The sequence below is a fragment of the Myotis daubentonii genome, chromosome 9 (genome assembly GCF_963259705.1).
Source record: "Myotis daubentonii chromosome 9, mMyoDau2.1, whole genome shotgun sequence".
NCBI lineage: Eukaryota > Metazoa > Chordata > Mammalia > Chiroptera > Vespertilionidae > Myotis > Myotis daubentonii.
In genome coordinates, this window is record NC_081848.1 from 46553490 (window position 1) to 46578628 (window position 25139).

A 25139-nucleotide genomic window follows, 5' to 3' on the forward strand; every position below is an offset into this window, starting at 1 on the left:
ATGTTATTAATGTTGTTTGATCTTGTATTAATGCCCATCACCCTCCTTGTCCCATTCCTAAAGGCCTTGTGACTCCTTCTTCCCACTGCACTTCGGATCTCCTGCTTATCTTACTCTGGAAATCCCCTAAGTCTACTCATGTGGTGACCCCCAATTCCCTTGTTTTTCTCTCCCCTACTTTCCATGACCCTTGAGAGAGCCATTTCGTGGCTCTGACCCTGTGAACTTTACCTCTACTGACCCTGCCAGTCTGACCCCCTCCAATCCTGTGAACCACACCTGGCCCCAAGGTCTCCTACTCTTGATGATCATGTGATTCTCATCCAAACAAACTCCATTTCCTCCTCCTCCACTGCTTCTGAGGGTGTCTCCCTCATGGACCCCAATCCAATGACACTGTAATCTCCATAATCCTGATCCCACATTGATGGCAGCTTTACTCTCTTCACTACTGTCACAGGAAACCCATTCCTACATAGTTATATTCTCTCTATACCAATGTACTTCTTGCTAGTTTTTTTTCCTTTGGCACAACCTCGTCATCTCATTTAATAATCATTCTGTGTAAATGCCTGAAGATTTCACCAAATAACTTTTTTATTTATATACAATAGTATTGGATTGAAAATAAAAGTTAATGTATGATAATTCTTAGTTAAAGGCAATTATGGATTCATTAACCAAATTAAAAGAAAACATTCAGCAAATGTTAACTGAACATAACTGTTTTCAAGGATGCAATCATGAGAGAGACAGGCACTATGCTATGCAGGGGTTCTGTTTCGGTCATCATTTGACTATGATCATATTAGTAGGTCATTCCAACCCTTACTGAGACTATTTTCCAGAGAAAAATAGGGAAGCTATACTGTTCAAGAACACCTTTGCTCTCTCCTCTACTAACACAGAAAACCATATTCCTTCATAGTTATCTTTTTTTTCTTCTTCCTATTCCAGGATTTCTTTAGGAGACATGAGTAGTTTGACCTCTAACTGAGAGTGTGTTTGAAGCCCTTTGATGGACAAAGGTAGCAGAATCAGCACTTTAATCTCCAAAAACTGAAGACCCAAGTTTTGGACTGCTGTTCCCTGGATTGTTTCTTTTCACTGGATGTGGAGTGGTAGACAGTGTGCCTGTAAGTTGAAGCCAATGGATGCTCTTACGTCCAACATGAAGCAATTACCTTCATTGTATCAGGACTTATTTCACTCATCAGCTTTGAAAATCCTACATAAGCCTTTGTTCCAGATGGTGTAGGTTTTCAGAATGGTAACTTATTTCTCCTTTCACAATCTTGGTTGATTTTATAGTGTTTTTCATTTTTATTCTGATCATAACCCTGTGGTTTATATATTGTGAAAAGTCTCAAAGGGTGCCTCTTGATAAGAATTTCCTTACAGTTTGATACAAAAAAAATTCTTATTATAATGTCAGATTCTAAAAACTATATTTTCTTTGATATTTTATTATTAAAGGAATAGTTTTAAAATCATTAATGGTATAATCAAATCTGATCTTGTTCAAGGCCTTGATTAAAATGGTCCTTTTAACCTGCTCATAAATCTTGTTCCAAAAGCCAATCAGACTTTCTTACACTTGTATACATATCAGGCTTTGAATACTTAAGCTTTTATTAACCATTTTATAAAGCATCCACAGGGAACTGCTAAGATGTTAGGGAGGAAGAGGGTGACAATTCAGTGAGAAAAACAGTTATTTGATTTCTATTGTCTACATTTGTTTGATAATGTTTCCTGAATTGATGCAGGGTCTTACCTGAACAACTCTGTGTTATTTTTCCCCCAGAACAAAATATGTCTAAATATCGCTATGCTTTGGAATTGTCTTTTAATGAATATTTTTCCATTCAAGGGTTGGAACCTTTTTGTCACAACTTCAGAGATGAGAAAAAATAGACTTAAAAAATAAAGGCTCCCTAGCTGGTTTGGCTCAGAGGATAGAGAGTTAGCCTGTGAACTGAAGGATTCCAGGTTCAATTTTGGACAAGGGCATGCCCGGGTTGCAGCCTCAATCCCCAGTCGGGAGCAGGCAGGAGGCAGCTGATCAATGATTCTTATCTTGTCATTAATGCTTCTATCTCTCTCTCCCTCTCCTTTCCTCTATGAAATCAATAAAAAGATATTAAAAACAAAAAAACAGATCCAGAGACAGAGAAGCATTGATCAGACCATCAAACCTCAGAGGGAAGGTAGGGGAGGGTTGGGGGAAGGGGGAGAGATCAGCCAAAGGACTTGTATCCATGCATATAAGCCTAACCAATGGACACACACACCAGGGGGGTGAGGACATGAGTGGGGTGGGGGGTAGGGGGGGCAATGGGGGATAAGGACACATTTAATACCTTAATCAATAAAGAAAAAAAGTAAATAAATAAAGGCAATTTGTAGGTCCCAGCCAAGAATTGCATATTGGTTTGAAATATTCATACAAATAATGCATAGAAATTGATAGCCACCTGCAAAAATTTTCATTTCCCTCTATGACAATGACTCTCTCTGATACTTTATATAACAACATAGATTTTAAAGTAAAATATACTCTGAATAATAGTTAAAATATGAAGTAGTTACTTTAAATATTATTTGATTTTTATAATAAGTTCATATATTTTATTAATTTGTTAGTTAACCAGAAAGATTGAGACAGAGAAATAAAGTTTTTTCACAGAAAATCGCCAACTCTTGAAATAATAATTGATTTATTTTTAAATGTGTTATTTGAAAAATGTAAATAATGTAGATTGTCATTGTGAGGAAGAGGCATTTTAGGATTGTTCAAATGCTGTGACTCTTGTTCAGATTCTGGTACTCTTTTGTGGGCATTGATTATTATTGCTTTTCCAAGTCATCAAGCACATCTTCCTTTGTGATTTGGGCCCATGCATCTGGGATTTCACCTCTACCTATAAATTTTTTTTGGTATTTTTCTTCTAGGTTTGATCTGAAGTGACAGACAAACCATTTCCAGTATGGCTGGGTGGATGTGTCTGGGGTGATGCTCCATGTGGCATATTCCCCTCCTGCCTGTCGATAGGTTTTATAGGGGAATGAAATGGTATCATCATTATTCAATATAAATCTTGCATCACTTGCTACCGAACTAGTACAGAAATCAAGGGAAAATTCTTCTGATTTGTAATATCGCACTCCATTGACAGCTTTGGAACGGTGGAAGGGAACACTGTGGTCCCCGTCATGGTTAGGGATTGTGTTTGTACAGATTGCTCCACAGAAGGGACATTGTTTCCAGCAACCACAGAGATGTTCAGAGAGCATTTTCTGGATTTCAGGAACGATGTCTTCCACAGGCATACTCAAACACGTCTGTTCTACTGTGATCATTGTGGGAACCAAAGCTTTATTCATGGCTTCTTGGAGAAACTCAATATCTTTTATCTCCTGATGTTCAATGCTTACCAAGTCTTTTCGTGGAAAGTTCAAGTTACTCCCCAGGTGATCACAGAACAAATCCAACCACCCAGAAACAGAACTGCTTTTATCTTTGGCTATTACTGTGGATTCATGAATAGCTGAGAGGATGGCGTTCTTGATGTCACCTATACTTGTTTTTAAAAAAGTTCTTATTTTTTTCTTTATCTGGTCTAAACAATATATTTTAATTTGGTTTTGAATGTAATCTTTAAAAAATGATTCGGGATTATGAAGGTACTTCCAGTAATCATCAAAATTTTCGTTTTCTGCCAGGGAGAGAAGAATGTGTTTCTCCAGATTAGCCCTGTTTCCATTGAATGCTGGGTAGGTAGCTCGCATGTCCCCAGCAATTTTAGGGGCCATTTTTTTCCAAATCGTGTGGAAGACAGCAGGAGTGAGTTTGTGCCATAGAAAATCAACAAATGTTTTTATTGAGGTTGCTCCTTGACAAGAGATCTTAAAACTCATGAGGAAATCATCTTTCTTGCTTTCCAAATAATTTACAGGATCATTTGCTCTTTTGAATGCCCTATGCATCTCCTTAAAATTCTCAGATGCTCTTTGGAATAAAGACAAAGATAAGTCAATTTTGTACTTACTTGTAAATGTATATCTGTCTTTAGTGGGTGCAGATTTAACCTCCTCTTCTATTAAGTTCAGAATTTCATGGAAATAACTTGGATCATAATCACATTGTTGCCCCTGAAGGTTTTTAATATTTTCAGTGTATCTGGAAATAATGTGGTCAGTAATCTTCTCTATGGACTCTTTATCATGTACTTCTAAGTTCCTTCTTAATAAACCAAGCCATTTGCTCATTTTGATATGTTTTTCATAATTGATTTCAAACTCCTTTCTAGACTTTTCCTTCAGTATATTCACCACGTCTGTCTCCTTTTTAAAATAGTCCAAAAGGATGTCTTCAGAATCCACATCAATGTTAGGCTCTGTGCTGGGAGGGACAGTTGAGGACACATCACAGACCCATTTTTTCCAAAGTTGATTGAATTTGACATGCAGCTCTTCCTCACTCAATTCTTTGTTCTTTACAGTTAAAGCCAATTTTCGGCTTTTTCCCAATAATTCCTTTTCATAACCTGATTTTTTGTTATTCAGTATTTCTTGATTCTTTTTATAACTGATATGTCCCTCGGCTTTATTTTTGCTCTCAAAAATAAGTGCCTCTTTAAGGTTTATTAGTTTATTTTCAAAACTGGCTTTCCACTGAATCATTATTTCACTCTCTGCATCTTCTTTAAAATATTTTTCCAGTTCTTGCTGGATGGCTTTATATTTTTCTGTTACAGGAGCCTCAAGTTCGCTTGCTGTGACTCTCTGGATTTTGCCATTCTTAATCTGGTTGATGAGCTGGTTCTGCAATTCTAGCACGTAACTCCTCAGCTGCCAGGTCCAGGAGTTATACATGGTTTCCAATTTGCTCATGGCCATGACCTCTCGGGTGTTCCTGAAACTGAAGATAAAGTTCTCACTCAGCAGGGCTCTCCACAGATCTTGAACTCGCAATTTCACATCTGAGATCTTCATGATGCTTCCCCTCAACTCCTGTTTGGCAGCCATAAGAATTCTGCTTTTCAGATCCTGGACATTGTGGCTGTAGCGAGGATTGGGAGGGGCCATTGGGGGATTGCCATCCCAGAGGTGAGCAAAGTAGTAGACATGAGTATTGGCATCAAATTTAATGATATCACCAAAGCGGGTTACATCTGAGCACTGTTCTTGCTCAGCTGCTGTTGTGGCCATTTCATCCAGTCTCTGCTCTAACCTCCTCCTTCCTTCCATAGTTTGGTCTTTAGCTGTGACTTCCCCCACATTCTGATGGACAAAAAGGCAACTTGGGGAGATTTTTACTTGTTTCATCCTCATAAAGGCTTGAACCACTATTTGTAAAATATCTTGCATTTCTGATGGATTTTCCCCAAAAATATTGATCAGGGCCAAGTTTCCAAGTCCAATGACAAAGGTTGCCAACTCATTGTCACGATTATTGGATTTGTTGCTGAGTTCTGGGGCCCGAAGGCCTTCTGTGTCCACAACAAGCACAAAGTCAAAGCCCAGTTCCTCTGTGAAAGTGTCCTCGACCTTCAGGAGCTGCATGTAGGCCCCCCGGGTACACCTCCCAGCACTGACCGTGAACTGCAGCCCAAAAAGTGCATTCAGCAGGGTGGACTTCCCTGAGCTCTGTAGGCCAAGGACAGAGAGAACGAACAGCCGTTTGTTTCCAAGTTTCTCAGAGACCTTGTCAAAAAGAGCTGCCACCCACTTTAGAGGCACATATGAAGCATCCCCGTCCATCAGCTCAATGGGAGCACCAGATATCATCAGATCTGCAGCAATCTGGGGAAGGGAGAGATAAAGGGTATTTTTATTGGGGGAAGCTTCTTCCAGAGCTTCATAGATCTGGCCAACTTCTCTAAGAATTTGCTCAATTCCAAAGGTACAGTTATTAATCTCTATGGAGATAGCTTCTATCTCTTTTTGCCAGCGTTGGAGGTCAGTGCTCTTTGGTGCCTTTTGCTTTTCTATTTGCACCAGTGACCATAAATTGTTTTTCTTTTCATTCAGTTGTTCCAAGTGTCCTGCAGTCAGGTTGTCCAAAGCCACACTCAGCCATTGCAAAAAGTAGTGTGTGGTTTGAGTTTCTGAATGATTTTGGAGAATTTCAAGGACAGAATGCATTAATTCATTGAGAGGAAAGGCTCTGGTCAACTGTTGATTCCGTATTCTTTGCTTTTCTGTCTCAATCTCACTCTTGTGTTGTTCAATGCTTCGATTCCCTTTTTCTCTTAGATGATAGAGTTCTTTGTCCTTTTTACACCAACAATGCCACAGGTGTCCCTGAAGGGGCAGTAAGTTTTCCTTCACCTGAGATATATTCACTTCTCTCAGTAGAGCTATTAGGACCTCTGCCTTTTCTCTGGCTTCCTTGCAATCTCTCTGGTCTTCATCAACAAGAAATCCTTGCTTGCGAGCAATTGGGGCACATTCCTCTAAGCTGAGAGCAGTGCTCGAGAGCTCCAGCAAATGTCTGATTGTAGTAACAAGCTCTTCTGTTAATTCTGCTTCATTTCTGTTCCTGATTCCAATTATCACCTTTTCATTAGAATTATTGGCTACAGTTTGTTCTTTGTTATCAAGTAAACAAATCAAAGGTCTTGGTGACTGACTCAGATCACGAATAATTTTTCGGTTTTCTTTATTGTCATCAGAAGTTGACATGAGGACAACAATGAGAGAAGAGACCTCCTGCAAGAAGATGAGTTGCTTCTTATGTTCTTTTGCATCTCCATGAAGATTGGTGAAGGTCACACAGTTGTCAAATCTGTCCTCATCTTCTCCCCCAGGGCAGAACCAGCAGATTTCCACCACTCCCCCCATCAAGAGACAGTCTTTGGTGCTCCCTCTGCAATGTCGGTGGAAGAAGACATCATGTTTACGTTTACTGAGAAGACAGTTCATGATCTGAGATTTGGAAGCAGAGAAGCCATTTCCAACTCTTATAAAGGACACAATGGGGGTAGAGACTTGACACATCTGCTTATTCTTGTAATTGATCTTCTCCTCTCTTGGTGTTTTCCTTGTTTCCTGCCAGCTCCTTCTAATTTGACTGAGAGACCAGAGAGAGAATTCAATTTGAGAAGTGCAGGGATTAGGTATGAGAAGAGGGAGTGCAAACTGGCAAATGGAAAGTTTGGACAAAATATACTGTCTGGCAAAATCATCTGCACAGTGAAGAATTGCCATCTGAATATCCATAGGGTGAATATGGGGCCTAGGATTAGAGGGTGAAGAATTATTGGGAGTATTCCTGTCTTCAAACAAGTCTTCATATGGATCAAAAGCCTCATTTTCCTGATTTGAGGCACTTGGATAGACTTGATTCTGTGTGTTTTCATTATTTTTAAAGACTATGTATCTCATCCCATAATCCAGCACTTGTAGCTTCTGAAGGAAATAAAAGGGAAGCTCCCTTTCAGATCTGGGTTGGCTGTTGTATACAGAAGTCTTGTTGATCAGATGGAAGTTAGCTCTGCTCATCCCTTTTGGGTAGTAATGTTTTAATCCTAGACTCTGTAGTAATCTCAGAAAGGCTGTATCTTCTATGACTTCCCATTTGGTATTTCTATTATCATGTGGTTCATAGGATTGTTTCTTTTTAGGGAAATTGCTTTGCAAGTTTTTTCCTATCTCATCTATTTGCAAAGAGGAGATGGTGTCTTCATAATTACCATCAATGAGCAATCTCAAGTCTTCCTCTAAGTTTTTCCAATCATGATCTGCTCCTGATTTGGAGAGGACATGTGCAACTTCCTTTGATAAATATTGATCCAGGTGATGGCTTATTAATACCAAACGTTGTATTTTCTCCTCTGGTGAAACATCTGTGAGTCCACTGGTAGCTGTAAGACCTGTGAGCACTAGGAATGCCTGAGCTCTGTAGGTGCAATTATTTTTGAGTTCCTGGTATTTATCTTGTGCAGTTTGCATTGTATCCAGTAGGAAGTCTAACTCATGAAACCCAAGAGGATACTGAAACTTATTGTTTACCACATGATATCCTGCACCAGCTGCAATGCAAAGTAGCAAGAGATGTGTGTCTGGCTGCTCTGTTTCTTGGAGGTAATTCAAGAAGCAGCCAAGAAAAAAACTGACCTCACAAGAGGCCTTTCTCTGAGCTTCCTCCACTTTTTCGGCAGGCTCAGATTTCATCTCCACTTCCATGAGGTCATTCTTGGTTTCCTTTAAGATTTTAATTAGTTCAGATAAATGGGTGATGTTCATAGGCTCCTGGTCTGACTCTGACTGGAAGAGCCACTTCATGATGGAATGAGCCTGAGGAAAATTATTCACTCTGTAGATGTGAGGATCCAAAAGGCTGCACAACTGAGATTTAATAAACTTAGTTACATAGATGGAAGACTTTTTGCAAAAGTTAACAGTGTTTACCAGAAAATTCTGCAGACCCTAATCTGTGAGGCATATGTTAACCCAAGCGTCATAACTTTTTATTTTTTGACTCAACATTTGCATGAAATTTATCAGTTTTTTAAGCTGGCTTTTAGGATCAGATACCTCCCAAGATTTCACATCCTCTAGGAAAACCCTAGCCTCCTTTTCAACACTCAGTAAGTCTTCTCCATCCTGGGTCTGGGCAGTGATGCCAGTCAGAGCAGTGTAGCTATCCTTCAGTAAGCTAGCTACCTGACATGGATCCTTAAAATCACTTCTGTGGTTGGAGAGGATGATGTCCCAAATGGGCACCAGCTGCAGGCCCCGGTCAATGACACTCCAGGTTTGATTACTGGCAACTAGGCCAGCTTTCCACTGGAGAAAGCCATTTGCTTCTGGTGGGCCGCCTGTCTGGGCCACAGATAATTGGACTTTGGTTTGGAGATTTTGGAAAGTTGTACTTTGGGTGGCTGTTTCTGAATGAGAGTCTGGCCCATCCACACTTGCAGCAACTTTCACTCCAAAGCCACTGTAACTTCCCTTTATGAACCTGTTTAGGATCTCTGCTGACTGTTCCTTTACTTGTTGCAGCTGCTCACTCTGGAAACCCTCTGAAGTGGCTTTCCACCAGTAGATTCCTCCCAGGTGCAAAGGGCCCTGGTTGGCATGAGAGCCAAACCTGTGGAAGAAAGCTTCAGTCCTCTGCCTCAGCAAGGGGAGTCTGTCTGTGTCTGCAGGCTCACACAGAAGGTCATCAATGCATTTCAGTTCCTGGAGAGCAGCCTTGGAGAACTGGAGCTGATCCATGGGAAAGTGGCAGGAGGCAAGTGGGACATAGCTGAGCTTGGTAGAGCAGAAATAGGAGTGCTCAGGATGTGACTGTCGGGTTTCCTTGGATTCTGAATGTTTGCCGTGGTCCACATCAGCTTCCAAGCAAAGTCCCCAACTTCCGCCCTTGCTTGATGCAGTTACACCGAACCCCAGCTTCTCTATCATCTTGGTGAACATGGATTCTGCTTGAGAAGATGAAAATTCCCAGGTACCCATTCGTGTGCTGTGCTCAGGGCCAAAGAATAAGAACTCCTGGGGAACACTGAGTAGCTCTTCTCTCTTCTCTAGAAGGCTCCTGTGGGAGCTGGTTTTGTAAATTCCCTGCAAGGCCAGCCCTCCAGATGCCCATCTCACCAGATTTCTATCTGGGAGGTTTTGCCTATGAGACAGTGTCCTCTCATTGAGGTTGAGTTTTCCCTCCATGTTTTCCATGACTTCTTGTATGGATTTTTCGAGGGGTCGCCTATTCTTATTGGGGAGCTCCATTGCCCACCTCAGGTCTGTCTTTTCCCCTCTCACTGCCTCTTGTTGTTGTTGCCTCTCTTCTGATTTGAAATATCTTCGCTCCTTCCACATTTGCTTTTCCTTCTTCTTCTTTTTCTTTATCATTTTCCCCTGAGACTCCTGTAACTCTGAAAAGCTAGGTGAGTGTGACAGCTTGAGTAGCTTTTCCAGAGCCCTTTTCTCCCAGGAATGTTTTGCCTGGGATTTGAGTTTCTGGAGCTCTCTTTCTTCTACATGTTGTAAGGCCTGGGCACAGCTCACACCAAGGTGTTTCTGCAGCTTTGGCAACCAGTACTCAATTTCCAGTCCTACTTCTCTCAGCAACTCTTGGAGATCTTGCCTTCTTTTCCCTTTGAGAAGGGGCCCATCAGAGGGGGACTTTGATGGGTCCATGTCTGTGGACAGAAAAGACAGTTAGTCCTTGGAAATGTCATCCACATGTCAAAAAATTTGGGAGTATCAACACGCAAGTCTTTGAGGCTTTCTCCTCCATTTCTTTCATTGTTCCAACAAGTATATTATTGTTTAAATTTTTTCAGTGTGTGTGTGTGTGCGTGTGTGTGTGTGTGTGTGTGTGTGTGTGTGTGTGTGTATACAAGATATCTTTGTGGGTGTTCTCAACATATTCAGCTATTTAGTTGCTGGGTGAGTTGCAACTTAATAGTCTGGATTTTGGCACTTTGTATTCCACAAAATCAATTTTAGGGAGAGCATTGTGTGAAGGTTGCCATTTGAAAATGTACATACTTCGGTAGCTTGATATTTATTTTAAAGATAAGAGGGATAACACCAGTTATTATTCCTCATGTTGTTTCTATCAAGCCTGTGTTGAAATGTTTCCTACCTGTCTCTGTCACTTCTTATGCCATTTAATGATATTCATGTACTCTCCTGTATTTTATTTTTTAAAAAAATATTGTTAGTGATTTCAGAGAGGAAGGGAGAGAGAGAGTTAGAATCAGCAATGAAAATCATTGATGGGCTGCCTCCTGCAGACCCCCACTGGGGATCAAGCCCACAACCCAGGCATGTGCCCTTGACTGGAATTGAACCTGGGATCTTTCAGTTCTCAGGCTGACTCTCTATCCACTGAGCCAAACCAGCTAGGGCAACTCTCCTGTCTTTTAAAATTGTTGATATTATTACATACGTTCCCCATTTTACCCCTTTGCCTCCATCTACCCAGCCCTTACCCCACCCCAGGTTTTTAAAACACTATCACACTATGGTGGGGGTACTGGATGAAAGAAGGTGAGGAAATTATTGAAAGAACATATATATATATATAGCCCATGAACACAGACAACAGTGAAATGGTGGCCAGAGGAATGAGGGGGAAAGGCTGGGAGGAGGTTTGCAAAGTGTGTGTGTGCAGGGGGAGATGGAGGACATCAGTAATAATATCAACAATAAAAATGAAGTAAAATAAATGCAGAAAATCACCAATTTACAAAGGTAGGCAGAAAGAGAAGGAAAAAAATTAAAAAACTAGAAAGCAATGAATAAGATGGCAATATTCAGTTCTTACATATTAATAATTTCTCTAAATCTAAACAGACAGAATTCATCAAGCAAAAGGCACAGAGTAACTAGATTATCTAATATAACAAGACACAATTAGACATTAAAAATGGCGGTGGAGCAAGTGGATGCTACACAGAAATGCTCCCAGTACCAAAATGGATTATATCTAAAAGACAAGAACAAAAAACAAACAAACAAACAAAAAACCACACACCATCTTGAATTATCAAATGAAGACTCTTGTGGAGAAAACCATGATAACCAAGGCCAGAAAGTGGAGACTGCATAGAGACCAGTAGGAAGGGCACAGACATGAGATGGATGGTTGGCTTCCCACAGACAGCAGCTGAAGTTCCAGAGAGATATCTCAACTGTGAGGGGTGCCACTGAAAGCTCTGGGGTCTAAACTACAAGCTGGAAACCCTAAGCAGAGAGCACCAGAACTGAGAAAGGTGCCCACGTAACATCTGGCTGTGTAAAGCAGCATGGTTGCTGTCTGCCAGGGAGAGATAGCTAGAAATGCAGGCACCCTTTTAAAGTGCCAACACAAAACTTTTGTGTGCATCCTTAAGCTCTGGCAGAGGGAGTACAGAGTGGACTGGAGTTGTGTGAAGAGAAGCCAGGGTTTGGGGCTCTGGAGTTAGAACTTTGAGGGCAGACACCCTGGTTTCCTGAGCTGAGTCATTTCCTCATGCTGTGGAGGACATCTTTCTCAGGCAGATCTTTACTATCCAGGAAGTTTTTGCCTTGGAGGAAGACAGTTACCTCACCCAATTGGAAAATCCCTTGCCCCACCCTGTGGAATTCCTGAGGCCCATTAAGAGACTGAGAATAACAATTAGCCTCTGGGCAGAAGCAATTGTCCTGTCTTGTTGGAAAACCTCTGGCCCACCTGTGGACAACTGTCTTAAACTACTCAAGACTGAATCTAATCAGTCTGCAGGCAGAGGTGGGTCTCTGGAGGCTTTGAGTCTTTGCCATTCTAATTAGTCAGAAACAGCATTTGACACTGTCCTGCACTAGAAATTGGGAGCCATGGCAGATTTACCTAATACATAGGCACAAACCCAAACAGGCAGCCAAAATGGGGAGACAAAAACAACAACACCCAAATGAAAGAACAAGAGAATTCTCCAAAAGAAGAGCTAAATGAAATGGAGATAACAAACTTATGAAAATTTTAAAAAATAAATTTATCAAACATGGAGTTCAGGATAATGATGGCAAAGACACTCAACAAATTGAGAAATTATATAGTAACTATGAAGAAAGACATAGCATAATAAAGAACACAATGGAAGGAATACACAGCAGATTAGGGGAAGCTGAGAATCGCATTACTAATTAGAAGATAGGGTAGAAAAAATCCTGCAATCAGAGAACCAAAAAGAAAAAACAAAAAATAGGAGGACAGTGTAAGGGAGCTGTGGGAAACATAAAACATAACAATATTTGCATAATAGGTGTGCCAGAAGGGGAAGAAAGTGAGCAAGAGATAGAGAATGTGTTTGAAGAAATAATGGCAGAAAACTCCCCTAATCTGGTGAAGTTAAAAGTCATACAAGTTCAGAAGGAACAGAGAGTCCCAAGGAAGAAGAACTTAAACAAGCCCATGTACAGACACGCAATACTTAAAGTGCCAAAAATAAAGACAAAGAGAAAATCTTAAAGGCAGCAAGAGAAAAGCAAACTGTTACTACAAAGGAGCTCCCATAAGGCTGTCAGCTGATTTCTCTATCAGAATCTCTATAGGCCAGAAGAGAATGGCATGAAATACTCAAGATAATGGAAAGCAAGGGTCTGAAACCAAGATTACTATATTGAGTAAGGCTATAATTAGAAATAGATAGTGAAATAAAGAGCTTCTCAGACAAAAGACCAAAGGAATTTATCACCAGCAAACGAACATTGCAAGAAATGCTAAAGAGACTCCTGTAATGAGAAGAGGAAATAGAGAGAGAAACATAGGCATACAGAATTAAAATGGCAATAAATAAGTACCTATCAATAATAACCTTAGGTGTAAATGGATTAAATGCTTCAATCAAAAGACATAGGGTATCTGAATGGATACAAAAACATGACCCAACTATATGCTGTCTAAAATAGACCCACCTCATAACAAAAGATTCACACAAGATGAGAGTGAAGGGATGCAAAAAAGTTTCCATGCAAATGGAAACAAAAAAAGCTGGTGTAGCAATACTTACATCTGACAAAATGTACTTCAAAATGAAGGCCATCATGACAGACAACAAAGGTCACTACATAATACTAAAGGGGTCAATCTAACAAGAAGATATATCCCTGGTAAATATATACACACCCAATATATATGTATCCTATATAATAAAGAGCTAATATGCTAATTAGATCAAACAGCAGAATGACTGTCCAGACATCCTTCCGGCCAACTGTCTGGACGACCTTCCAGATGCAGCCAGGGCTGCGAGGGCCAAGCCCCTTGCATGAATTTCATGCATTGGGCCTCTAGAATATATATATTCTAGAGGACTTTAAAAGAGAGATAGACAACAGTATGGTCATAGTATGGGACTTTAACACCTCACTGACTTCACTGGATAGATCTTCCAGACAAAATTTAGCAAGGAAACAGTGACTCTAAATGACATACTGGATTAGATGGTTCAAAAGAACATTTCACCCCAAAGCTGCAAAATATACATTCTTCTCAAGTGCACATGGATCATTCACAAAGATAGACCACATGTTAGGACAGAAAAAAGTCTCTATAAATGCAAGAAAATTGAAATCATATGAAACAGATCACAAGAAATGAAAATAGAAATCAACTGCAGTATAAACACTCAAAAACATTTAAACACATGGAGGTTAAAGAGCATGTTATTCAACAATGAATGGGTTACCAATGAGATCCAGAAAGTAAAATAATTACCTGGAAAAAAATTAAAATGAACACACAACAACCCCAAATCTCTGGGACCCATCAAAAGCAGTCCTGAGAGGGAAGTTCATAGCACTATAGGCCTTCCTCAAAAAATAAGAAAAACTAATAATAAACTATTCAACCTTACAACTTAAAGAATTATAAAGGGAACAACAAGAAAAGGAAGGAAGGAAATATTAAAGATTACAGCAGAAATAAATGACATAGAGACTAAAATAACAATACAAAAAAAAATCAATGAAACCAAGAGTTGGTTCTTTTAAAAGATAAACAAGATTGATGAACCATTAGCCAGACTCATCCAGAAAGAAAGAGAGACCTAAATAAATAAAATCAGCAACAAAAGCAAAGAAGTAAACTCTGACACCATAGAAATACAAATGATTGTAAGAAAATACTATGAACAACTATATTCCAACAAGGTGGACAATGTGGATGAAATGGACAAATTCCTAGAAAAAATACAGTGTCCCAAACTGAATCAGGAAGAATCAGAAAACCTGAATATGCCAATAACAACTGAGGAAATAGAAGCAGTAATTAAAAAACAAAAACTCCCAGCAAACAAAAACCCTGAACTGGATGGCTTCACAGGGGAGTTTTATGAAACATTCAAGGAAGAACTAACACCTATCCTGCTCAAACTATTCCAAAAAATCCAAAATGAAGGGACATTTCCAAGCTCTTTTTATGATGCCAGTATTATCCCCATCCCCAAAACAGATAAAGACATGACAAAGAAAGAGAACTACAGGCCAATATCCCTGATGAACATAGACACTAAAATCCTCAGCAAAATTCTAGCAAATTGAATCCAGCAATATATCAAAAATATCATACACCATGACCAAGTGGGATTTATTCCAGGGATGCAAGGCTGGTACAATATTCACAAATCAATAAATGTGATACATCACATGAACAAATTGAAAGACAAAAATCACATGATCATATCAATAGATGCAGAAAAAGTGTTTGACAAAATCCAACACTCATTTTTTCATAAAAACTCTCAGCAAAGTGGGAATACAGGGAGCATATCTCAACATTATAAAGGCCACATGTGACAAACCTACAGAAAACATCATATTCAATGGGCAAGAAGTAAAACTATTTCCCCTAAGAACAGGAACAAGACAGGCATGTCCATTTTCACCACTCTTATTCAATATAGTACAGGAAGTGCTAGTCACAGCAATGTGGGAAGCTGCAGTTGGCTAAGGATCTGGAATGGCTTTACTTTGAAATATTTGATAGTCTTGCAGTGAAGACACCGGAAGAGTGCCTGGAATGGTCTGAGATTCTGTCCAACTGCACATCTGAGGATGAAGTCGAAAGGCAGAGAAATCAGCTTTCAGTGGACACTCTACAATTTCTGCTCTTCTTATACATACAACAGGTAAATAAAGTCTCCCTGAGAACATCTTTGATTGGAGAAGAGTGGCCTAGTCCCAGAAACAGATCTCAATCTCCTGACCTGACTGAAAAATCCAGTTGTCATAATAAGAACTGGAATGATTACAGTCACCAAACATTTGTCTATGATCATCTGTCAGATCTCCTTGAGCTGCTTTTAGATCCAGAACAACTCACTGCATCATCTCATTCGACTAATAGTAGTCTGGTCTCTAGAGAAGCTGTGGTGGCACTCACCTTTCTTATTGAAGGTGCAGTGAGGAGAACCAGGAAGATATACCCACTTCATGAGCTTGCACTGTGGCAACCACTACATGCAGAAAGTGGCTTCTCAAAAATCTCTAAGACCTTTTCTTTCTACAAGCTGGAAGCCTGGTTGAGAGCCTGTTTGACTGGGAATCCATTTGGTACCTCTGCTTGCCTCAAGTCTGGAAAGAAATTGGCTTGGGCTCACCAAGGTCTGTGACAATTGAGAAATGCAGAAATAGTACCTTTATCCTCGGCCCTGTACAGACTGCTCTTCACCTCCAAAGCTGTGACAACATTAAAGTCATTGCTGTCTGTCATCGTTTGTCCATCTCTTCTACAACAGGCTGCATCTTTCACATTTTGACACCTACACGCCCACTTATTCTCTCTGGGAATCACACAGTAACTTTTTCCCCTTTTCATACCCATTATCCAATGCTGGAGGATCATATGGCCAAAACTGGCCTTGCTACGGTGCCTAACTATTGGGATAATCCAATGATTGTGTGCAGAGAGAGCAGAGACACAAGTGTCTTCCGACTCTTACCACCTTGTGAATTCTATGTATTTATTATTCCCTTTGAAATGGAAGGGGACACGACAGAGATACCTGGGGGTCTTCCATCTTCATATCAGAAAGCACTGGGTCATAGAGAACAGAAAATACACATCTGGCAGAAAACTGTGAAGGAGGCTCGTTTGACAAAGGATCAAAGGAAGCAGTTCCAGGTGCTTGTGGAGAATAAGTTTTATGAGTGGTTGATTAATACAGGACATCTCCAACAGCTGGACAGCCTTGTGCCCCCTGCAGCAGGTTCCAAACAAGCAGCAGGATAAGACTCCTACATCAAAACACAGGGCCCTGAAAACATGAATGGAAACTATTCATTGGGAAGGTGCTCTTGCTACTTTAAATTAAATCTTTATTGTTCAGATTATTACATTTGTTCCTCTTTTTTTCCCCCCCATAACTCCCCTCCTCCCAGTTCCCGCCCCACCCTCCGCCCTCATTCCCCACCCACTGTCCTCATCCATAGGTGCACGATTTTTGTCCAGTCTCTTCCCACATCTCCCACACCCCTTCCCCCCCCAAGAATAGTCAGTCCATTCCCTTTCTATGTCCCTGATTCTATTATAATCAACAGTTCATTCTGTTCATCAGATTATTAATTCACTTGATTCTTAGATTCACTTGTTGATAGATGCATATTTGTTGTTCATAATGTGTATCTTTACCTTTTTCTTCCTCTTCCTCTTCTTAAAGGATACCTTTCAGCATTTCATATAATCCTGATTTGGTGGTGATGAACTCCTTTAGCTTTTCCTTATCTGTGAAGCTCTTTATCTGACCTTCAATTCTGAATGATAGCTTTGCTGGATAAAGTAATCTTGGTTGTAGGTTCTTGGTATTCATCACTTTGAATATTTCTTGCCACTCCCTTCTGGCCTGCAAAGTTTCTGTTGAGAAATCAGCTGACAGTTGTATGGGTATTCCCTTGTAGGTAACTGAGTTTCTTTCTCTTGCTGTTTTTAAGATTCTCTCTTTATCTTTTGCTCTTGGCATTTTAATTATGATGTGTCTTGGTGTGGTCCTCTTTGGATTCCTTTTGTTTGGGGTTCTCCGCGCTTCTTGGACCTGTAAGTCCATTTCTTTCACCAGGTGGGGGAAGTTTTCTGTCATTATTTCTTCAAATAGGTTTTCAATATCTTGCTCTCTCTCATCTTCTGGCACCCCTATAATTCTGATGTTGGTACGCTTGAAGCTGTCCCAGAGGCTCCTTACACTATCCTCGCATTTTTGGATTCTTTTTTCATTTTGCTTTTCCGGTTGGATGTTTTTTGCTTCCTCGCATTTCAAATCATTGACTTGATTCTTGCGCTCCTCTGGTCTGCTGTCGGGCGTCTGTATAATATTCGTTATTTCAGTCCGTGTATGCTTAATTTCTAGTTGGTTCCCCAATATAAGATCGAGGGTCTTATTAGTTTTCGTGTAGATCTCATTAAGTTTATCGGCAGCTTCTAAACAGTTCTTGAGAGACCTTAAAAGTGTGGTTCTGAACTCTATATCTTCCATTGACAATTTTGTCCTGTTTCTTTGTCTCCGCATTTTGTTATGCTTCCTTGGTGTACCCCCTAGTGGTCTTTGTTCGAAGTCTTATAGTTAAATCTTGATTGTTGTAGCTAATTCCAGGGAGCGTTTGACCTCCAGGCCAAGTGGCTATGAGAATCAGCTGTGTCAGCAGTGAGAGAACTTCTGTCCTCTAGGGAGGTGCTAATCTAGCCTTTGCCTGAGGCTATCCGGCAAATGCCTCTGTGCAGGGCTTGGGCGGGGCGGGTTGCACAGGATCAACAGGGTGGGCCGGAGAGAGCAGTTATGGTGGCTCTCAGTCCTGTCCCCAGGGGCTCTGCCTCTCTGAGTCCCAGCACCCGCTGCAAAGCTCGGAGAGAAAGCTGCACTCGCTCTGACCGAAGCCAGACAGTCCCGCTTCTCCCGTTTGAGTCTGGGTCCCTAAGGACTCGCCCGGATCTGGTGCTCAGAGTCTGCGACTCCCTCCCGATTGAAAACAACAACCGCGCCCTCCGCCGCCAGCCCGCTCCTCGCACTCCGCACCTCAGAATTTGACTTCACCACTGCGCCTCCTCTGAGTGTCCGTGTGCGTTTCTCTTTCCTCCTAGTTGTAGGACTTCCACTCAGCCAGCGTTCCTGTGGTTCTGGGTGATGTCCGTTCCGTGTTTTAGTTTCACTTTTGAAGTAGTTGTTCAAAGCAGCAAACTCCAGCGTTAACCTATGCCGCCATCTTGGTTCTCGGCTCTTGCTACTTTAAATGACTTTGGGTTTTCTCTTCCTTGATTTCCATTCTATACTCATTTATTACCATTTCAGTTGAATTTTAGGTAAACTAACTACCATATAAATGTACTGTTTATAGAATATCAGAAGATTCATCTTTGTGATGCCAAAATGAAAAGTTGATGAAGTCAGTCCCATTGTATATATGTTCATATTACAGTGATTGAATGTAGATTGAAAAGTTAACTTCACATTTTAATTTATATGATAAAAGGGTTTCATCCTTTCTGGTGTTAAGAGTTCTATAGTTCTTTGTAACTATTTAAAAAGAAATAGCTACTTTCTTCAATAATAATTGGAAAGTATGATTGTTGGTATATAAATATAGCAAAGATAGTTTTGTACAAAGATATTTTAGTCCTTAAAGTATGACACTTAATGAAACTGTAAAATATTTATTTTTCATTTTTTTGCTTCAGATTTTCAATAAACAAAGCTCTAAAAGGTAATTTTCTCCTTTTGATAAAAAGTTAAGTTTCACTTTTAACTTTTGAAAAGGTTCCCAGTGTTACTCTGTGATGTTATATCAAAATAAAGTTTAGATTTGATTGGGAAAAAAATAGATAGAAAAAGATATAAACAAGTGGAATAATATACCATGTTTGTGGATTGGTAAAATTAACATCATTAAAATGTCCATACTACCAAACGCAATCTATAGATTCATTGCAATCCCTATCAAAATACCAACAGCATATTTAACAGATCTAGGACAAATACTCCAAAAATTTATATGAAACAAACAAACAAACAAAAAATCCCCAAATAGCTGCTGCAATCTTGAAAAAGAAAAACAAAGTTGGAGGAATCACAATACCAGATTTCAAGTTATACTACAATGCCACTGTAATCAAAACAGCCTGGTAGTGGCACAAGAACAGACATATAGATCAATGGAACAGAAAAGATACCCAAGAATTGACCCAAGCCATTATGATCAATTAATATTTGACAAAGAAGGCAAGAGCATATAATGGAGTCAAGAGAGTCTCTTCATTAAATAGTGTTGGGATACATTCAAAAAAATGAAACCAAACCACCAACTTACCCCATATACAAGAATAGACTAAAAAATGGATAAGATACATGTAAGTTCTTCTCATAAAAATCTGAGAAGAACTCACAGGCAGCAAAAACTCAGACATCTCTTGTAGCAATATGTTTATGGATACATCTCCTAGGGCAGTGATGGCGAACCTTTTAAGCTTGGCGTGTCAGCATTTTGAAAAACCCTAACTTAACTCTGGTGCCGTGTCACATATAGAAATTTTTTGATATTTGCAACCATAGTAAAACAAAGACTTATATTTTTGATATTTATTTTATATATTTAAATGCCATTTAACAAAGAAAAATCAACCAAAAAAAGTGTCATAGGTTCGCCATCACTGTCCTAGGGCAAAGGAAACTAAGGAGAAAAATAAACAAATGGGACTACATGAAAATAAAAACCTTCTGTATAGCAAAAGAAACCATCAACAAAATGAAAAGGGAGCCCACTGTATGGGAGAACATATTTGGCAATGATACATCTGATAAAGGGTTAATATCAGAAATATAAAAGGAACTTACACAAAATAACAAAAGGAAGAGAAACAATCCCATTTAAAATTGGGCAAGGGATCTTAATAGACACTTCTCCAAAGCGGGCATACAGATGGCAGAGACATGAAAAATTACTCACAGTCACTGATCATCAGAGAGATACAAATTAAAACTATAATGAGGTATCACCTCACACCTGCCAGAATGGCTACCATCAATAAATCAACAAACAGAGGAGAAACTAAGATGGCGGCATAGATAAACACTGGGAAATTGCTGCCTCCCACAACAACTTCAAAAAAACAACATAAAGACAAAACGGACATCATCCAGAACTACAGGAAGGCTGGCTGAGTGGAAATTCTACAACTAGAAGGAAAGAAAAGCACACTGAGAGCCAGAAGAGCTGCGGAAGTAAAGTGCAGAGGTACGGAGGTTCGAGAGCGCAGAAAGGGGTTGGCAGCTGAGGACGCGGCTGTCTTTTTGAATCGGGAGGGAGTCACAAGCTCCCGACTGCTCTGAACTCCGGTTCCAGGAAGTCTCTGGGGACCCAGGACTCATACGGGGGGAAACTGGACTGTCTGGCAGGGGGCAGAACTCGGAACTTGAGGTCGGCTTTCCCTCAGAGGTGCTTGCAGCAATTACCGGGACACTGAGACGCGTGGCCCCTTAGGGCAGGGCTGAGAATCCAGAATCCGCCATAGCTGCTTGCTCCGCCCTTTGATTCCCTGAGACCCCGCCCCACCCAGGCTGAGGCAGAGGCTTTTGCATATGAATGCCCCGGCCCTTTGCAACCTGAAAATTACCTAACTGCAGCTGGGCCAGACAGACCCAGAACTTCCAAGAGAAGGCCCAAGGCCCCACAGCGACTTGCATTGCTTCACAGCTGGGCCTCATCAGGGTACCTCCAAACTCCAAAAAAGGAAAGGGAATCTGCAGTTCTCTTCGTAGCTCCTGCTGTGTAACCTCAGGCAGAGGCTAAATTAGCACCTCCTTAGATCCAGGAGCCACTGTACCCAGTGGTCAGAGGGGGACCATCCGGATTACAACTCCTCAGATCCATAAGGGACACACTCAGGGGGCAGACTCAGTGAGCACCAAAACCCCACTGAAGCAAGTCTTGCCCCAGAAGGGTGTCTTCAGCACAGAAGTTCTCCCACTGCAGACACAGCTGATTCTCACTGCCAATTGGCCTGGAGGTCAATTCCTCCCAGTGATCCTACAACAATCAAGGCATAACTACAACAAGACTGTGCAAAAAGACCACAAGGGGGTGCACCAAGAGTGTCCACCTCAGGTAACTGGGGAGGCTGAGCCACTGGGCCCTACAGGACACCTAGCACACAAAACCACTCTACCAACACAGGGAAGCATAAAAAATGCGGAGACAAAGAAAAAGGTCACAAATGACAGAAATGGAGGAAAGCAAACGACTGGATATAGAGTTCAAGGCCACGTTTATAAGGTTTTTCAAGAATTTTATGGAAACCGCCAATAAATTTAGTGAGACCCTCGATAAATCTAGTGAGACTCTCGAGGATTTGAAAAAGGACCAACTAGAAATTAAGCATACACTGACTGAAATAAAGAATAATATACAGAGATCCAACAGCAGACAAAAGGATCCCAAGAATCAAGTCAAAGATTTGAAATACGAAGAAACAAAAAAGACCCAACCGAAAAAGAAAAAAGAAAAAAGATTCCAAAAATATGAAGATAGTGTAAGGAGCCTCTGGGACAACTTCAAGCGTACCAACATCAGAATTATAGGGGTACCAGAAGAAGAGAGAGGGCAAGATATTGAAAACCTATTTGAAGAAATAATGACAGAAAACTTCCCCTACCTGGTCAAAGAAATAGACTTCCAGGTCCAGGAAGCGCAGAGAACCCCAAACAAAAGGAACCCAAAGAGGACCACACCAAGACACATCATAATTAAAATGCCAAGAGCAAAAGACAAAGAGAGAATCTTAAAAGCAGCAAGAGAAAGACAGTCAGTTACCTACAAGGGAGTACCCATATGATTGTCAGCTGATTTCTCAACAGAAACCATGCAAGCCAGAAGAGAGTGGCAAGAAATATTCAAAGTGATGAATGCCAAGAACCTACAACCAAGATTACTTTATCCAGCAAAGCTATCATTCAGAATAGAAGGTCAGATAAAGAGCTTCACAGATAAGAAAACGCTAAAGGAGTTCATCACCACCAAACCAGCATTATATGAAATGCTGAAAGGTATTCTTTAAGAAGAGGAAGAAGAAAAAGGATCTCTTACCATTTGTCACAGCATGGATGGAACTGGAGAGCGGATAAATACCACATGATCTCACTCATTTGTGGAATATAATGAACAACATAAACTGATGAACAAGGACTGATCCAGAGACGGAGAGGCATTGATTGGACTGTTGGGCCTTGGAGGGAAGGTAGGGGAGGGTGGGGGTAAGGGGGAAAGATCAACCAAAGGACTTATATGCAAGCATATAGGCCTAACCAATGGACATGGACAACGGGGGGGGGGGGGGGGTGAGGGCATGAGCGCGGGGTGGGGGGGTAGAGGGTAACGTGGGGATAAGGACACATATGTAATATCTTAATCAATAAAAAATATATTAAAAAAACAAACAAACAAAAAAGCAAAAAAAAAAAATCAACAAATAAGTGATGATGAGGATGTGGAGAAAAGGGAACCCTCACACACTGCTGGTGGGAATGCAGAGAGTACAGCCATTATGGAAAACAGTATGGAGTTTCTGGTTTTACATTGTTAAGCTCTGTTACCTGCACACCTTGCTTCGCTTCACTTCCCTGGGCCTCTTTCCCCATCTGTAAAATGGGCATAGTAATAGTACCCACCTCATAAGGTTGTTGTGAGGGTTAAATGAACTAATGGTACCTATCAATGCTAACACTTCATGATGTTAACTATTATGATTACATCACCCTACACGAGTTGCTTGACCTCTTCAAGCCTTAGTTTCCCCATCAGCAGAATGAGAGTGAAGAAAAGAGGGGCTCCAATACAGTACTCTTCCAGGGGCTGTACTATAACAGAAAGTTCTCCGGGCATCGGCTGCATTTCATTCCCCCTCCTCTCTGCAGGACTCTGACTTATCTCCACTCTAAGAGGGGGACTCCAGACACATGGTCGGGTAGGAGGAATGCTGTATGTATATGTGTGCATGCGTGTGTGTGTGTGGGGGGGGGCGCCCCTGTGCCCCACTGGTTCATGGCAAGTTGAATGCCAGGGCCCACATGACGACAGGAGGCTGGTACTAAGTAATGAGTCTGTCCCCTCGAGCTGTGTGTAGCCACTAATCCCTCTCTTGGAGCAGGCAATGGCAATTTATCCCATTGTGCCTGCAACTCTGGGCCATTTATGACAATCAGGGTCCGCACATGCAGGCAGTGCTGACTGTGACCCATCCTCAGTTGCATAAGCCTCACGTGTAATTCATTGTTTTCCTGAGTCCTTGTCACTCTCCCCTCCTTCCTCCCTGGCGGTTACTCAGGAGTATCCTCCTTACCAAAGGCAGGACACACATGGGCTCCTGTCCTCACTCTGTTGCTGCTGAAGGTGTGACGTTGGACACATCACTTTCCTCTCTGAGCTTCAGACTTCTCATTTAAAATGGCCTGGACTTCTGAGCATCCCTTTCCACATCCCAGGATCCCATTTCCATGTTCTGTGAAATTTCCCCACACACATGGAGCCTGCCTATGCTTGCCTGTCCTCAGTTAGCTCAGGCGGGGTCCTTCTCACCCATGACACAGATGAGAAGACCGAGACCTGGAGAGGTGACTTGCTCAAGGCTGCAGAGCTTTGGTTTACACCCAGGATGGGGTGTGCCAACTCCTGGGCTGCAGGTGATTAGGGAAACTTGGATCCAAGGCATTGGCCCCAGGGCTGCTGGGTGAGCAGTGCGTGAGGATCTGACTTTGACAGGGAGATAACATGGAGCTTCAGACCCACAGTGCCTTGCATTTACCTGTGGGGCCCAGTCACTTGGAATAAAAAGGGAGAGATCCAAACTGCAAATAGGTTTCCAAAATAGCCTTGGGAGTTGCTATTTTACTCAAAACTATAAACATATCGCGGGGTGGGGCCCCCAGCCTCCTGGACACAGACCCTCTGGGCCTCCTGGTTCTTGGCCTGGGTGATCAGGCCCGCTGCTGGCTTCTGGACTTGAGCAAGAGCAGCATCCCTGGGGGCTGAGAGCCTGCTGACAGTGGGAATGCAGTTGGGGGGAGTGTGTCTGGGGGCTTGGCTTAGGCCTGGGCAGAAAGTAAGGTGTCAGGAATAGACATCTGTAAGCACCATCCTTCCTGTCACCCACCCCATGGGAGTAGTCCTAGGCATGGCAGTGAGAGAGGATTATGGAAGGAGAGCAGCAGAGCTGGCAGGGAGTGTGGAGATTGTCTGGGGAAAGTGAGGCTCTTGGGGAGGCACAGGAAGAGAGGTCATGTCCAAGGTCACACAGTCAAAAAGCGCTCTATTGACTCCAGATGGATTTCCTAAGAAGTCCCTGGTGGTGACATTCAATGGGCCCTTTATCCAGCAAACATTTATTTGGTGTCTGTGTACCAGGCTCCCTGTTGGGTTCTGAAGTTGTAGCTGGGAGCCAGACATGGGCTTGACCTTTCAAGAGCTGAGTTAAGTAGGGAGACCCAACAGGTGAATAGATAACTTTGGTAGCCAGTGACTGGGGCCTTTGGAGTACAGAAGAGGGACATTTGACTGACCAAGGAGTCAGGAAGGCTTCCTGGAGGAGGGGATATATAAACTGTGTTTTGAAGTTGCCATAAGGAGAGAGAAGTGACAAAGGAGGCATGTAGGACAGAGCCTTCTCGGCAGAGTACACAGCACAT

The 25139-nt window shown here is 41.5% G+C and overlaps 1 protein-coding gene and 1 pseudogene across 1 annotated transcript; one reads left to right on the plus strand and one right to left on the minus strand.

Annotated features, from left to right (window-relative positions):
• Window positions 1-628: 628 nt before the first annotated feature.
• LOC132240921 (interferon-induced very large GTPase 1-like) overlaps window positions 629-25139 on the minus strand; it is a 126706-nt pseudogene continuing 102195 nt past the window's right edge.
• LOC132241892 (TBCC domain-containing protein 1-like) lies at window positions 11387-16784 on the plus strand. The gene is given in 3 exon segments (XM_059710850.1): window positions 11387-11554; window positions 15405-16077; window positions 16080-16784. Coding segments are annotated over 3 exon segments (1473 nt in total). The 3' UTR covers window positions 16712-16784.